Source organism: Podarcis melisellensis, assembly GCF_964234715.1.
Source record: "Podarcis melisellensis genome assembly, chromosome: 16".
In the NCBI taxonomy this organism is placed as follows: Eukaryota; Metazoa; Chordata; class Lepidosauria; order Squamata; family Lacertidae; genus Podarcis; species Podarcis melisellensis.
Window position 1 is genome coordinate 14,174,989 of NC_138533.1, and position 14,066 is coordinate 14,189,054.

The window sequence follows — 14,066 nt, forward strand, 5'->3', positions numbered from 1 at the left end:
GCCGCCGCCGCCGCCGGAGCCCCTTTCGCAGCAGCCCCGCCTGGAGTGGCGTTGCCTTACCAACTGCCTGGCGTAGGCGGCCCGGCGCGCGGCACAGCCCGGAAGTTATGCGGGGAATGCATTGGAGGAGGGACAGGAAGTGCCGGGGAACTGAGGTAAGGGAAGTGAGGTAAGGGAACCAAAGTTTTTTTGCTATCTTCCGAAAAAAAGGGGCTTCTTTTTTGCGCTTCCCAATATTTGAGGATTATTATCTCTTCGTCCCAAACCTAAAATATCTGAGGGCACGGGGGTGGGTTTAAAACACATCTCCTCTCACAAATGGCAACCCGCCATGTTGGGCATTGTTTCCTATGGGCGCCCGGAGTGGTGCCGGTCTAGCAGTTGGCTTCTCTATGGAGCAACAGCCCCCCTCTAAAATGTGCTCAGGCTGTTAAGAGGGCGGGGTGTTTGTGTGTGTATCGCGCGCGGAGGATTCCATTTTATACCGGAAGTGACGCGGAAGGGCTGGTTTCCCCCCCCCCCCGCGCTTTCTTCCGGATTGCGCCTAAGTGTTTTGAGTTTTGTTGAGAGGTGGGTCCCTATCGCTCTAGGCGCAGCTACGTTGAAATCCCTTCGTAGTTTACACTGGGGAATAAAGCGGAAAACCAGTTTAGTTTGACGTCGGATGTGATGTTAAGAGTTCCGTTGGCATCGCAGCCCTTCATGGTATAACCACGGCTCCCCAGCCCGCCCATCTGCAGTGCGGGGACCTGGCAGTGCTCTCCTGAAACATCACCCACCCACACAAGTACCTGCGATGCGAGGATAATATCATTGCAGGGCTGTTGTAAGCCTCACTTTCAGCCACTGGGAAGAACTGGGAATGTTATTGGAGGGTGGGGTGTAAATTCCTTAAATAAAATAATTTAAGGATGGAAGCATTGGGCTGCACTGCATTCTGAGCTTCTCAGCCACACACACTACTGCAATATAAAGATGACAACATTGCAGGGCAGATGTAAGCCACAGGCTCTAAAAGCCTAGGGTAACGGGGCAAACTGGGCCACATGGCTGTCACTTAGAGCCGCTCTCTCACACACATGCCCAAATATTTAAAAAGGACAACCACAGGGTTACCTTGGAATCCCCTCATAAGAATATAAAAGTGGTCCGTCTAGCCCATCATCCTGTTCTCACTGTGGCAATCTAGATACCTCTGGGAAGCCTCCAAGCAGGATCTGAATGCAACAGCAATTCTCCCTACTTCTGACTCCCAGCAAATGGTATTCAATATCAGTGGCATACTTTCTACATGGTGGAGGCAGAACATAGCCATTGTAGCTGGCAGCTCAGCCACCTCACCATCAATATAGGGATAATAACTACGGGCTGTATTTGCATTTTTGGCGCAGTGTTTTAAAAAACTAAAGTCATGTTTCATTCCTGCTACTACTCCCCCCACCCTTCTTTTGTATGAATGGTTGGTTGATTGAGTTCTTGGTTTAGGTTTGGGGCTCCTCAGTGCCCTCCTCCGCCTTGAAATTGCCCACTTGCTCTCAGCCTCTTGCATCAGGGTCCAGTTCCCTTTGTGGCCCAGAGAAAGATGGCAGATAGTGATCAAACCATTGCAGTTGTTTTTCCTTCTGCTCGCTCCTATTGCTTTGCTGCCCCTCACTGCCCCCACTTTGGAAATGAATGGATGGCAATGGAAGCAGGAGCAGCAGGAACAGCATTGTCCCCTCCCCTCAGGCACTGGCAGGTGCTAGATGTTGCCAACTCCTGACTTCAGCCCTTGGGAAGGGCGTGCTGTTCCCCTATCACAACTGGGCTAAAATCCTGCATTTCTCTGTCCTTTCTGAAATACAGCTGCTACTTTTATTTTGCAGGGAAAGGGGGAAATTTAGCATCAAAACTAACTGGCAAGTCTCATCTGACAAATGAATAAGCAGTCTACTGTTTTGTTCAGTCTGTGCTACAAGTGAGCAGAGCTAGCATACAGGTCCAAAGTGGCATTCCTCAGCTTCTTTTTTTTAAGTAAAAAGCTTGTATATAAGGAAACAAGCTGGAAAGCTTTGATTGTTCACAGAGGCCTGGTTTTTTGGGGGGCCGAGGGGGTGGTTTGCTGGATCAGAAATGGCAAGCTTAGGATCACACCTTTAAATTGTTTATGTACAGTACACAAATCATGCAGGAAAAATGGTTTTTGCTACTTTGGGCGCAGAACGAATTGAGTACACAGTACATCTGAAACTGGTTTTAAGCTCATTATCCCAACAGCCTAGATTTCCCCAACACTGCCACTCAGGAAACTTGGTAACCCGTAGGTCAGAAAGTCTTTACATCAGATCTCAGATCAATTCCTGAAGATACCAGGGCATTGTAGGCAAGCTGTCTCTCTCACTGCACTGACACTGTGACATACCTTATAAGTTTGTCATAAGTGTTTCTACCCAGCTAATGACACTGTTGTTGGAATGGAAACAACAGAGCAATCCTGTGTATTGAAGGCGATGGAAGCTGCCCCACATTATTTAACTTGTTTTCTTCTACATATATATTCTGTCATTTCTCCATCGTGGAACCTAAGGTGGCGTACAAGGGTTCCCCATCCAGGCAGGAACCAACCAACCAAAAGCTGCTTATTTTCTGCAAGGTGCCTCGTGCTTTTGGACAATACTTTTTATCATTGTACTTTTCACATATCAAAAGAAGCTGCCTTTGGTTTTCCTTTTGGATTGAAAAGCAGGGCAGAAATTGATTCAAAATTTTAAAATAAATATACTTTTCAGGCAAGCCTTTATAACATAAGGCTGATCTAATGCCCACTTACCTGGGAACAAGGCCCATTGAACCCAGTGGGACTTCTTTCTGGGAATACAGAAAGATTGTGCTTTAACAAGTAAAGAACTTATTTACGGGTAAGCCTGTGCAGAAGGATTGCAGCCTTATATCAATTTATCTATCTGTTAATGGCAGCTGTCTTGTACTCAAATGAATTTTTTAAATTGCTGCTATCATTTGATTGTTACATCATAGTTGTTGCCCTTTCTTTCTTTCTTTTTTCTTTCATCTTTGGGCAGCTATTTTATGAACATTTACTTGACAGTCATCCTCGTTGGACACAGTGGGACTCCCTTCTCAAGTAAGCATGATTAAGCCCCTTAAATGGCAAACTACTTCGAAGCGGGATAGCATGAGACTCTTAAGACCAGGGTCGTGGGTTGGAGCCCCACGCTGGGCAAAAAGATTCCTGCATTGCAGGAGGGTGGCCTAGAATGACCCTCGTGGTCCCCATGCTCCTATGAAACGAGTCGTGCGTGCATGTGGCTCAGAAGCTCCCTCTCCGTCCCCCTTCGAGCTTCTACTTTGGGGGGGGGAGTCTCCTGCTTACCTAACTTTGAACTCGAGTCTAGGGGGTGGAGGCCTTCCAGAAGTGGTTACCCCGCCCCGCTACTCCCACCCCCCCTGACCATTGGCCCTGCTGGCCGGCGGGGTTGATGGGAGTTTGCAGGCAAAAGACCTGTGCAGAGTCCCAGGTCCCCCCATCTCCGCCTTTGCGGGTGGGCTGGGGGCTCCCGCTTTGTGCGCTAGTTCCTTGACGTGGCAGGCAAGCCAGCCTTTGCTGCCCTTTTGCTCCTTCTGTTCCGCGGGCACCGCAGGATGTGTGTCTACTGATGGTTTGTTTTTATGAATGGGCCTCGCGCTCTCGGGGGAAGGAGCGCCCATTCATGCCTTTCCGCCTTGATCCAGGCGGCGTTAGGACCCGCGCGGCGGGCGGCGAGGAGGAGGAGGAGGCGGCAGCGGCGGCGGAGGCTGCTTGGCCGGGTCGGGCGAGGCGGCTCCTTCCGAGGTGATCCTGATCCGGCTCTTCGCTCGCTGCAGGCCCGGCAGCAGGAGGAGGAGGAGGGAGAAGGAGAAGGAGGAAGAGGAGAGGAGATGCCGAGCAAGAAGAAGAAGTACAATGCGCGCTTTCCTCCGGTGAGATCCCCCGCGGCTGCCCTCCCCTCGCCTGCCTTACCCCGGGGTAGAGCTTGCACCAAAGCCCGGCCCGCAGCAGCGGAGCCCCTCTTGCCCCGGAGGAAGGGAGCAAAAAGTGCCGGGGCTGCTTCTCGGACTGCCACCCTCCTCCCCACCCCACCCCGGCCGCTGCAGAATCCCCAGAGAGTTTGAGGCTGCGATCTGAAGCTGGGGAGGGGGGGACCCCATTGAAATTGCTGAGTAGACACGGCTAGGGGGGCTGCCTAAATAAATTAATCAAGGCGGCAAATGAATTACTTCCCTTTTACTTGCCCCCCGTACCTCCCATATGCTTCAAGCAAGATGTGGGAAAGGGGGGTGAGAGAAAAGAAAGCAGGTAATACAGACCCCTCCCTAAAAGACACTCGTGCCTGCTTGCCTATAGAAGTCTTAAGAACCCCTTATTTTTGCTGTTTATTAGAATAGACCTGGTCTGGAGAAGCTTTGGCCTTCCAGATGTTGCTGAACTACAGCTCCCATCACCCCCTGGCCATTGGCTGTTGGGAGTCATAATTCTGCAACATCTGGAAGGCCAAAAGTTCCCCACTCCTGGAATAGACACACAAGCCTGCCTCCCCCACCCCACTGCCTTCCTGCCCCAGGGAATAAAATGTAACCCAGAACACACAGGCAACTGATCCCTCCGCACAGAAGAGAAAACCCATAGGAGAGGTTTTCTGCTTTAGGAATTCAGTGAGTGTAGCCCGTTTTCCAATAAAATACAAAACAAAATCCTCCTTCGAATAAGCTTGATGCAGTTCCAGATGTTGCTTGATTGCAGTTTTCATTGGCCAGAGCCAGTGTGGTCCCTTGTCACTTGTCAGGGATGACGGAAGGTGTCGTGCAACAACAACTGAACAGGAACTGGTTGCCTGACCTGATAGACAAGCCCCCTCCCCAATGGAAATTGGCTTTTGTAGCCCCTGTGGAAGATGTGCCCTCTGCTCTCTGTGGCCTTTGCAAGATACAATCTGGCTCCTGAGGAATCCATGACCCTCCAGAAGTTGTTGGGACTACAACTCCCATTGTCCCTGAACATTAACCATGCTGGAGTTGGAGTCTGCCCACATCTGCATGGCCACTAGTTCCAGAACTGTTGTTGGACTGCAGCCCCCATTGGCCCCTGCCAGCATGGTCCGTGGTCCAGCAACACCTGGAGGGAAGCAGGTTTCCCTCTCCTGGCATGGAATAAGTCTGAGTTTATTTCCTCTGCTATTTGCTAATGTTGATTGTTGGGTCCTGGGCCAACCTGAGGTCTTATAGTAAGGCTACATGGTGGGTGCCTCTTTTGTAGAAGGGCTTTCTGAAGAGGGGGTGCATTTTCTTTTCTCTGTCCAAAGTGCTGCTGCTGGACAATTTTGGTGGAAAACCTGGGTTCCTGTGTTTGGAGCAAGACAGATTATTTTTGTCTCTTTGCACCTTTCATCATTTTATAAAACCTCTTACCCTTCTTTCCTTCCTTCTTTCCTTGGTCCCAAAATCCTTTTTGTGATTCAGTGATCAAGAGACTGCTGATCACCCACATGTATTCCAAGCATGGATGGACTCATGATACATTTGTATAGGACATTATTACAACATTGGCTGTTTTATCTTTTCACTGCCTTTTGGGACAGTGTTTATTGTTATTATTATTATTATTATTATTATTGTTGTTGTTGGCAGTTCACAACTTAAAATTGCAATATAAAAAACACAAAATACATAATAAGAACATGAATATGATTATGTATTTTAATTTTAATTTTTACTTTATTCTGCTTTGTCATTTGAAAAACAATTTGGTTTAATTTTCCTAGCTGAATGTAAGATTTTATATTTCAATTAATTTTTTAAATTAAATTAAAAATTTAAAAATCTGGAGGGACGCATGTGAGCCTCTCCTGGAACATGTCCTGCTATCCTTTGACTTGTACAAGCATGAGAGTTGTAAAACCCATGAGATTTACTTCGGAGCACAAATGCATAGGATTGGGCTTTCCTTAGGGTTGAGAAGCGCGTGACTTTGCAGATGTTGGTAAATTCCAACTCCCATCAATCCTCTTCCTCGGTCTGAAATTTCAGGCCGGCCAGCGTCTTTCCCATCAATTGCTGCCTGATCCTTTTTAACTGGAGGTTATGGGGTTTACCTGGAGATCTGGGACCTTCTTCATGTAGATCATGTGTTCTTGCACCCTAAAACAGAAACAAGACTCCTGCCCTCATGATTCTGGATAAACAGCTAATTCACATAGGAAACTGCCTTAGACATGCACACTTCGGCTTATACCCAGAACAAACTTACGGTAGTTGGTCTCTAAGGTGCTATTGGACAATGTTTTAATTTTTTAATTTATTTTGACTGCCTCAGACCAACGCGGCTACCTGCCTGAATCTGCCTTAGACAGAGTCAGACCACTAGTCCACCTAGCCCAATATAAACCAGAGATGGGGAACCTCATGCTGGGGAGCAGATGGGGCTCTCTAAGATGTTCAGCCGGGACCTTGGGACTCTCAGTTGACAGTATCTGCTCCCCAGGTCACACCCCATACTGGCCTTCCTTCCTCCCCGCCTTCCCTGAGTGTTTTGTCTTGGCTCAGCTGAGAAATGTCCTTGACTGAGATAAGGCCTCTTGCTAGCCTGGGTGGAGGGTGCGTTGTGTGTGTGAATTTGGCATGTCGGAATGCACCCTTCCGGAAACTTGTCCACAAGGGATTCTGGCCTTCTGCCTAAAAAGCATTCCTCACTCCTGGTCTACACTGATCTGGAGATGCTGAAGACTGAGTTTGCAGGCACATCCTGTGTTCTGGCGCTGAACTATTGGTCTCTCCACCCAACCCCCATGAAGCTAGGCTGGGCATTTCCACTTCAGGCATCGCAATGCCCCAGGTGCCCCACTCTCTTGCCCAGCAGTGGATCCTAGCCTTTCTTGACTCTGGCAGACAAGGGTGCCTGAGGGCTGTCCTTCAGCAAGCCCAGCAGCACAGTCCTTCCTGCCAACCCATGGGACAACCTGGGTGCGATGCTGAAAAGCTAGCTTCCCGAGAGCAGTGTGTCTTTTTACCCAAGTTGGTTGTTCACTGGCAGCTCCCTGCTGCACCCCAGGTGCCAAGGCAGGGTTCAGGGGAAGGCTTTAGTGCAGGGCTGGGGAAATCCATGGCCGCCCCAGCTCCCATCAGTCTAGAGGGCAATAGGTTCCCCTTCCCTGGTTTAGTGCTTAGGAGAGATGCTGAGCCTTGGTCACCCAGTCCAAGTCACTTAATAGTTATCTGGGGGGGGCACTCTGCATGTGCTCAGAGGAGCCCTTGGAGGTTTTGTTGTTGGGTTGTTGTTTTTTTACTCTGTGGTCTACAGAGTTGGACCATTGGGCTTCCAAAATAGATGATCCCCTGGGCTGAGGCTGAGTTCCAGGATTACCTCTTCAATTTCTAAAGTGTTTCCTAGTGTTTGCTTCTAGGGCCACCTAATGAGTGGTTGTTCCACCTAAGCAGAAAGCCTCCAGTTCAAGCATCACCTCTACAGTGATTATAACCAGCACCTTGAACTAGACTTGGGAGCTAGCTGGCAAACCGGTGGCACTGATGCCCTCTGTCGTTTACCCCGTTGGGAAGTGAGGCACCACCACTGTGGCCATGCACACACATCACATTTGAAGCACATGGCTTCCTCCAAGGAATCCTGGGAACTATAGATTACTCTAAACTCAGCTACAGTTCCCGGAACCCTTAATAAATTACAGATACTTTGGGGGGGGGTCATGTGCTTTAAATGGATGGCATGCACGCAGCCGCATTCCCTTGTTAATAAGGGTGAAGTACAGTGTGTCAAATTTGGTCTTCCAGCTAGTTTCTAAGGCGCCAGTTCAAGGCCCTGATTATTATCGAGTGGTTGGAGGTGGGGGTTGTATTCTGTGATTCCACAGGCATGTAAAATGTAGTGACTACCAGGGATGTGATTCAGCTTTGTGACCAGCTAAGTTGAATTTTTTCAAACTCAGGAAACAAAATTTCTAGATCTTACAGGCTGTTTGGCTAAGTCCAGCTGAAATCTGAGAAGCCAGGGTTCCGTTTTAATACCCTCTTCCATTCTCCATTTTTTGTTTTTAAAAAGGCTCGAATCAAGAAGATAATGCAGACTGACGAGGAGATTGGCAAGGTGGCGGCGGCTGTTCCTGTGATTATCTGTATCCTTTTCGTCACATTGCCTGGATCTGCCCACCCACCAAGCCTTGGGGAGAAGTGCAAGGAGGCCAAGTGGGGGAATGTGTCTTGCCCCAAGGAGATGGCTTGAGGAACCTGTAGGAATTCGATTCCGACCAAACTTAGCCGCCTACATATATTTTGCTCTAGGAGGCATAGTTTGGTCAGAATAGTGCATGGGTAGGCAAACTAAGGCCCTGGGGCCTGATCTGGCCCAATCACCTTCTAAATGAGGCCCGGGAATGAGTGTGTTTTTACATGGGTAGAATTTGTCCTTTTATTTAAAATGCATCTCTGGGTTATTTGTGGGGCATAGGAATTCGTTCATATTTTTTTTTCAAAATATAGTCCGGCCCCCTGCTGAAAAAGTTTGCTGACCCCTGGAATAGTGAATACACTTCCAGAGCTAACACTGAATAAATTACTTCTGGTAAATGAGCCACCATTGCCCCTTGAGGGCTGTGAAAATTTGCATCCCAGGCATTTTAGACTCGTCTACTCATGTACTGTGGGACGCGGGTGGCGCTGTGGGTAAAACCTCAGCGCCTAGGACTTGCCGATCGCATGGTCAGCGGTTCGAATCCCCGCAGCGGGGTGCACTCCCGTCGTTCGGTCCCAGCGCCTGCCAACCTAGCAGTTCGAAAGCACCCCTAAGTGCAAGTAGATAAATAGGTACCGCTTTATAGCGGGAAGGTAAACGGCGTTTCCGTGTGCTGCGCTGGCTCGCCAGATGCAGCTTGTCACGTTGGCCACGTGACCCGGAAGTGTCTGCAGACAGCGCTGGCTCACGGCCTATAGAGTGAGATGAGCGCACAACCCTAGAGTCTGTCAAGACTGGCCCGTACGGGCAGGGGTACCTTTACCTTTACCTTTACTCATGTACTATCTAAAACCAAAGGAGCATATTGGATGCAATATGTGAATTTTTTCCCCAGCAGGGACCTGCTGCTAGTCAGCCCCAGGCAGGATGGCCCGTGCTCAGGGATGAGGATGAAGCTGTTGTCCCACTATATTTGGGGGGGCTGACAAGTTCCCTAGGACTGGATGGACAAATCTGGCCTCAGGCAGCCTCCTGTGTGAGGCTTTGCACTCTCTGCACATTGTAAGGGGGTTGGGGGGGGTGGCTCCCTTGACAGCATCCCTTAACTGTAGGTCTCCCCAAGCTCGGGCGCTGGAGCTCTTTCTAGAATCGCTACTGAAGAAGGCCTGTCACGTGACGCAGTCCAGGAACGCCAAGACCATGACCACATCGCACTTGTGAGTACCGGCTGCGCATCAAGGTGCAGGGGCAGAGCCAGTCATGAAAGGGTGGCGGATGGAGGCAGAGTTGGTGCAATCAGCTGGCCATTACTGACATCGTCTCTCCTTGGTTTTTAATCCCGTTTTGGAAATGTGTATATTCCTTGTGGCAAGGAGTTCCCCAGTTCAGCTTTCCTCAAAGTAAGCACAGGCATTGGCTGTGGAAGTATTGCAGTTCAGCCTCCCCGTATCAGGCAGAATTTGTTGAGCTTCAAGTGCTTTGGCTTGAAGTGCAGAAAGTGTTTTCATTTTAAACTGTTTATTTCCCCCAACCATGCCTCTCAAAAGTATTTTTTACTTACTTACCTCCTGTTACTTTGTCTTTTTCTTTCATACATGTATCTAATTCCCCCCTCCAAACTTCCAGTTTCTCTCATTCCTTCTGCCCACTCCTTTCACACTCACCTCTTCCTTCTGCAGCAGCTTTAGACTGTTATCATATTCCTTTTTATTTCATTTACTTTTTAAAAAAATAACTTTCTTTCTTTCTGATTTCCTTCAGTACCTCCTCTGGCTTCTTCCTTTCAGAGGAGTGAGACCTTCCTTCCCTCCCCTGCCTCTTTCTCTTTCTTTCTCTTCCCCACCCACCTTTACCAAGCATACAGGTTTGCTGGCATTGCTCCTCCCAAAAGTCAGAGGCCACAATGGAAGAGTGAGGAAGCACTGTGTGAGCTGTGGCCCTGAATCACCCTTGAAAGTAGACTTAAGACCCACTGGTGGTCCCTGGCCCATTGGAGAAACATCAACAGTCCCACGAAGTTGAAGGCAGCTAGCTGCCTGCCTTCACAAATCTAGTAACCTTTATTTGAAACCATGAGGGCTAGAAACTTGTCTCCCCGTCCCCCTGATTTTAAACAGAAGTTTTGTCACTGCATCGGCTGTGTCTGGATTTCCCATCTAAGCCTGTCATCTGGTTTTGCAGGAAACAATGCATAGAGCTGGAGCAACAGTTTGACTTCCTGAAGGACCTTGTTGCCTCCGTGCCAGATATGCAAGGAGACGCGGAGGATAACCTCATGGAGGGGGAGAAAGTTTCCAGGAGGTAGGAAGGGAGGGGAAGCCCCCGTAGCATAAGGTCCCAGGTTCGATCCCCGATTGCATCTCTCCACTTTCCCAAAAATGGCCATTTGGCAGGAGATGGCTAAGATCCTTCTCAGCCTCAGACCCTGGACACCCTCTGCAAGACAGAGTAGACAGTACGGGGCTAGATGGATGAATAATCTGATCTGGCCTAAGATAACCTCCTTCATGATGGGTGGGATGGGAGACACTGGAGGAAGTTCTGTCCCTCTCCCCTAATCTGTTCTTTGCTAAAGGGGGGAGATGGGGAGGTTTTTCCCATAATATGAATACTTGCTTGCTTCTGCTTCAGGAACCTTTGCAACCATCCTGCAAGTTGGCTAGTATTGTCCTTGTGAAATTGTGAGTGGGAGGCTGAGGATGGGGAATCGGAGGCCCTCCAGATATTGTTGAGCTCAAACTCCCATCAACCCCCCAACCAGGGATGGCGGGAGATTAAATAAAGACACCTCCAGAGGACCGCAGCTTCCCCAGCCTTGTCAAGAGACCAGTCCGGCTGAGCTAAGACTAGAATCAGGCATTTCAGCTCTCAGTGGCCACACACGACATGTGTTGGGCCGTAGCCAAGTGGCAGAGCATCAGTTTCTGAGCCGCTGTTTGTGTCTGCACTTTTCCTGGGGAGGCTTGCTTTAGGTGTATTTAATTATATGAATCACTCCCCCAGCAAAAATCCCTGAAGCAATTCCCAGGACGAGTGAGGTGCAGTAATGAATAAAAATGCATCATTATATTCAAAATGTAGTCAAAGCGAAAAACAACAACACATCCCATCATTGGTGCTGCCCAAATGACCAGGAAAACAAAAATGTCTTGGCCTGGCAAGGTTGGTGCCAGGCAGACCTCCTTGGGGAGAGCTTGCTAGAGGTGCGGAGCTACCCCAGACCAGAAAAGGCCCCTTTCTCTTCTCGCCACTCTCTGGAACTCCTTCAAAGGTGGGATGCAGAGAAGGGCAATGGGGGACATGATCTCAGGGTTCAGGAGGTTTATATAGTGGAAGGCAGCCTTTAGAGATAGGGGTCCTGAGCTTTGCAAGGCGGTAAAGGTCAAAGCCAGCAATTGAGCCCCGGTTTCCAAATGGTCTTCAGGGGCAGCCCCATGAACAACGCATTGCATAGCCTAACCTGGAGGCCTCTTCCGCACACCTGTCTCCACTTTCTTTTCCTCTCTGGTTCAGGGGCCGGAAACCTGGCACTGGGCGAAAGAACGGCGGTCCAGGCAAAGGACGGGATCCGAAGCAGTCGGGCACAGACTCGGAGCAAGAGGTGGGCTGGCGTGGTTTTGAGTGTCTTCAGAAACTGAAACCCTCTTCTAATTGCAGTCCAGAAACACTTTTTAAAAAGTTAATTAACCACCTGACCCTGTTTTTCCTCCTCCTTTCTCTTTCTTTCCTCATCCCGCCTCCCTCCCTCCTTTAAATGAAATCCTGAAGAACCACAGAAAAATGCGGGCTGTATGGGCGCCTGCAGGAATTTTTCTGGGTGGAGTAAACCACGGAGAGGACGAAGCAGGTCATCCAGGGAGGGGGATCAACTGTATCGTCATCCCCCTTGGTGGATGCCCATGTACAGTCTCTTGACCCACTTTCGGTTTCTGTTTGTGTGAACAGAAACCCAAAGCGGCTGCTGTTCATCTTCCTTCCCCCTGGTGGTTTTGCTTGGGAAAACCACCCACTTGCTTCGGCCCCTTCCCTTTCTGCTAACTATAGATGGTTAACTTTTTTGGAGCCACCCTTGCCTCATCTCAGCGGTGATTCTTCACAGGGGGGTGAAGTTGTGGCCTCCCCCCGCTTGCCACTGTGCTCACGGCCTGTATGCTTCCCCTCTGGGCCTGCCAGGCCGCACTGCCCAGGAGGCGGCAGCAAGGCAGGCAGGCAGGGGCTGTTGTGCTGAGGCCTCCCTGTTCACTCACACTTGTGATGGGCAGCAGAGCAGGCCACAAGCGCAAGGAGCGAGCTGAGCATAGCCAGGGGGCTCAGTGGGTGGGCAGTGAGGCCTTGGCAAGTGCCCCACAATGCCATGCTCCGATTCCAGCCCAACTTCATCAGACATACACAGTTTATTCCTCAATATTCCACCCTCTTTTCTTACGTTGTTTTAGACTGTCCAGCCTCCAAGCAGTGGGCTGAGGCAGTGATGTTGGTTGTATCCCAGGAGGGGGGAGCCTTTTTTTCAGCCTAAGGGCCACATTTCTTTCTAGGCAGCCTCCCTGGGGCCACATCCAGCAATGGAGGTGAATCTTCCCTTTGTACAGTAGGCTAGTTTGCCTGCGCACATACAAACCCCTCTGCCCTCCTTCCAAGCAAGCAAGAGGCATCCGGGTGTGGCCGGGGGGGGGAAGGGTCCTGAGGGCTGGATGGAGAGGCTTAGGGGGGGCCAAGTCTCAGGTTCCCCGCTTCTGTGGTGTTCAGTGCACTGTCCTTGCACAGCAGTGTGAATCGGGTCTGCTGGGCTGGAAGCAGCCCAGGAAACACATTTCAGCTGCCTGCCTAGAAGGGCAAAAGATGTGGCTGCAGGATCCAACTAGCTTGGTTGCTCCGAGTAAATGATAGGCTGGCATCAAGAGCATAGCATCGTTCCATGGTGACCCTTTTTTTTCTCCGGCCTGTGCAGGACGACTCTGAAGACAGCGAGAGCAACGGGGAGGAGGAAGTGTCCCACATCGCCCCTCCTCCTGTGCGACCTGCCACACACCTCTCCACGTAATATTTTCAGTGTGCTCCTGCTTATTGCATTTGGCCGGCAGTGTGTCAGGAATTGTGGTTGGGAGCTCTGCCCTTTGAGCCGTCAAGCTGGGATTCAAGTGCTGTTGTCGGCTGCCTCAAAACTGTTGACGTCTGTGTGTTTTGGGGGCAGGGACCGGATGCCACTTTGCCATGGCCCCTTTCAATCCTGGCACCAGCCTTGGCTTAAAGTCTAGGCTGCTGTTATTTGTTCTTCTCACCAAAGAAACCCTGATCTGTTTCTGAGCCTAGAGGGGACAGGGACGACTTGCAGCCTTCCAGATATTCCTGGGCTCCCGACTCCCATCAGTCCTAACAAGCATGGCAAATGGTTGTGAATGCTGGGAGTTGTAGTCCAACAGCGCCTGGAGGGCCACAGGCACACACCCCAGGCCTGGAAAACATCTTCATCACCCCCCAATCTATAGAAAAAGTGCCTTGGCCTGCACACTAATCCGACCTCCTTTTTCTCCCCCTGCAGTGCTCCAACACCGTATCTACATTTCACTTCCCCGCCGGTTCCCGCAATACCTCTGCCTGTCGCTGCACCAATGGGGACGGTGCCAGTTGCGCCCCCACCTGCGCCGCTTGCGCCAGCCCAGGAAGACGAGGAGGATTATGACTCCTAGCCCTAGTTCTGGTTTTTTGCTGTTGCCACTTTGGGGAGGGGTGGGGGGGAGGGGAGGGACAGAACAGGGTTTGAACGGGGCTGTTCTTAAATTTATTAAAAAACATGAAACTGTGGCAGGATGTGTGTGTGTTTTTGTTGTTGTTCCCAGCCCCTCTTGCTACT

At 50.1% G+C, this 14,066-nt stretch overlaps 1 protein-coding gene and 1 long non-coding RNA gene across 2 annotated transcripts; both read left to right on the forward strand.

The window, feature by feature from the left end:
* Nucleotides 1-29: 29 nt before the first annotated feature.
* Nucleotides 30-3,767, forward strand: LOC309358808. Its single transcript, XR_014163624.1, has 3 exons — nt 30-169; nt 3,086-3,121; nt 3,730-3,767. It is a non-coding gene; the product is annotated as an uncharacterized lncRNA (long non-coding RNA).
* Nucleotides 3,767-13,956, forward strand: DRAP1 (DR1 associated protein 1). The gene is made up of 7 exons (XM_081892001.1): nt 3,767-3,957; nt 8,087-8,159; nt 9,339-9,432; nt 10,397-10,516; nt 11,729-11,816; nt 13,164-13,252; nt 13,755-13,956. The coding sequence occupies exons 1-7, from the start codon at nt 3,916-3,918 to the stop codon at nt 13,900-13,902; spliced, it is 654 nt and encodes a 217-aa protein (XP_081748127.1). The 5' UTR covers nt 3,767-3,915; the 3' UTR covers nt 13,903-13,956.
* Nucleotides 13,957-14,066: the final 110 nt, after the last annotated feature.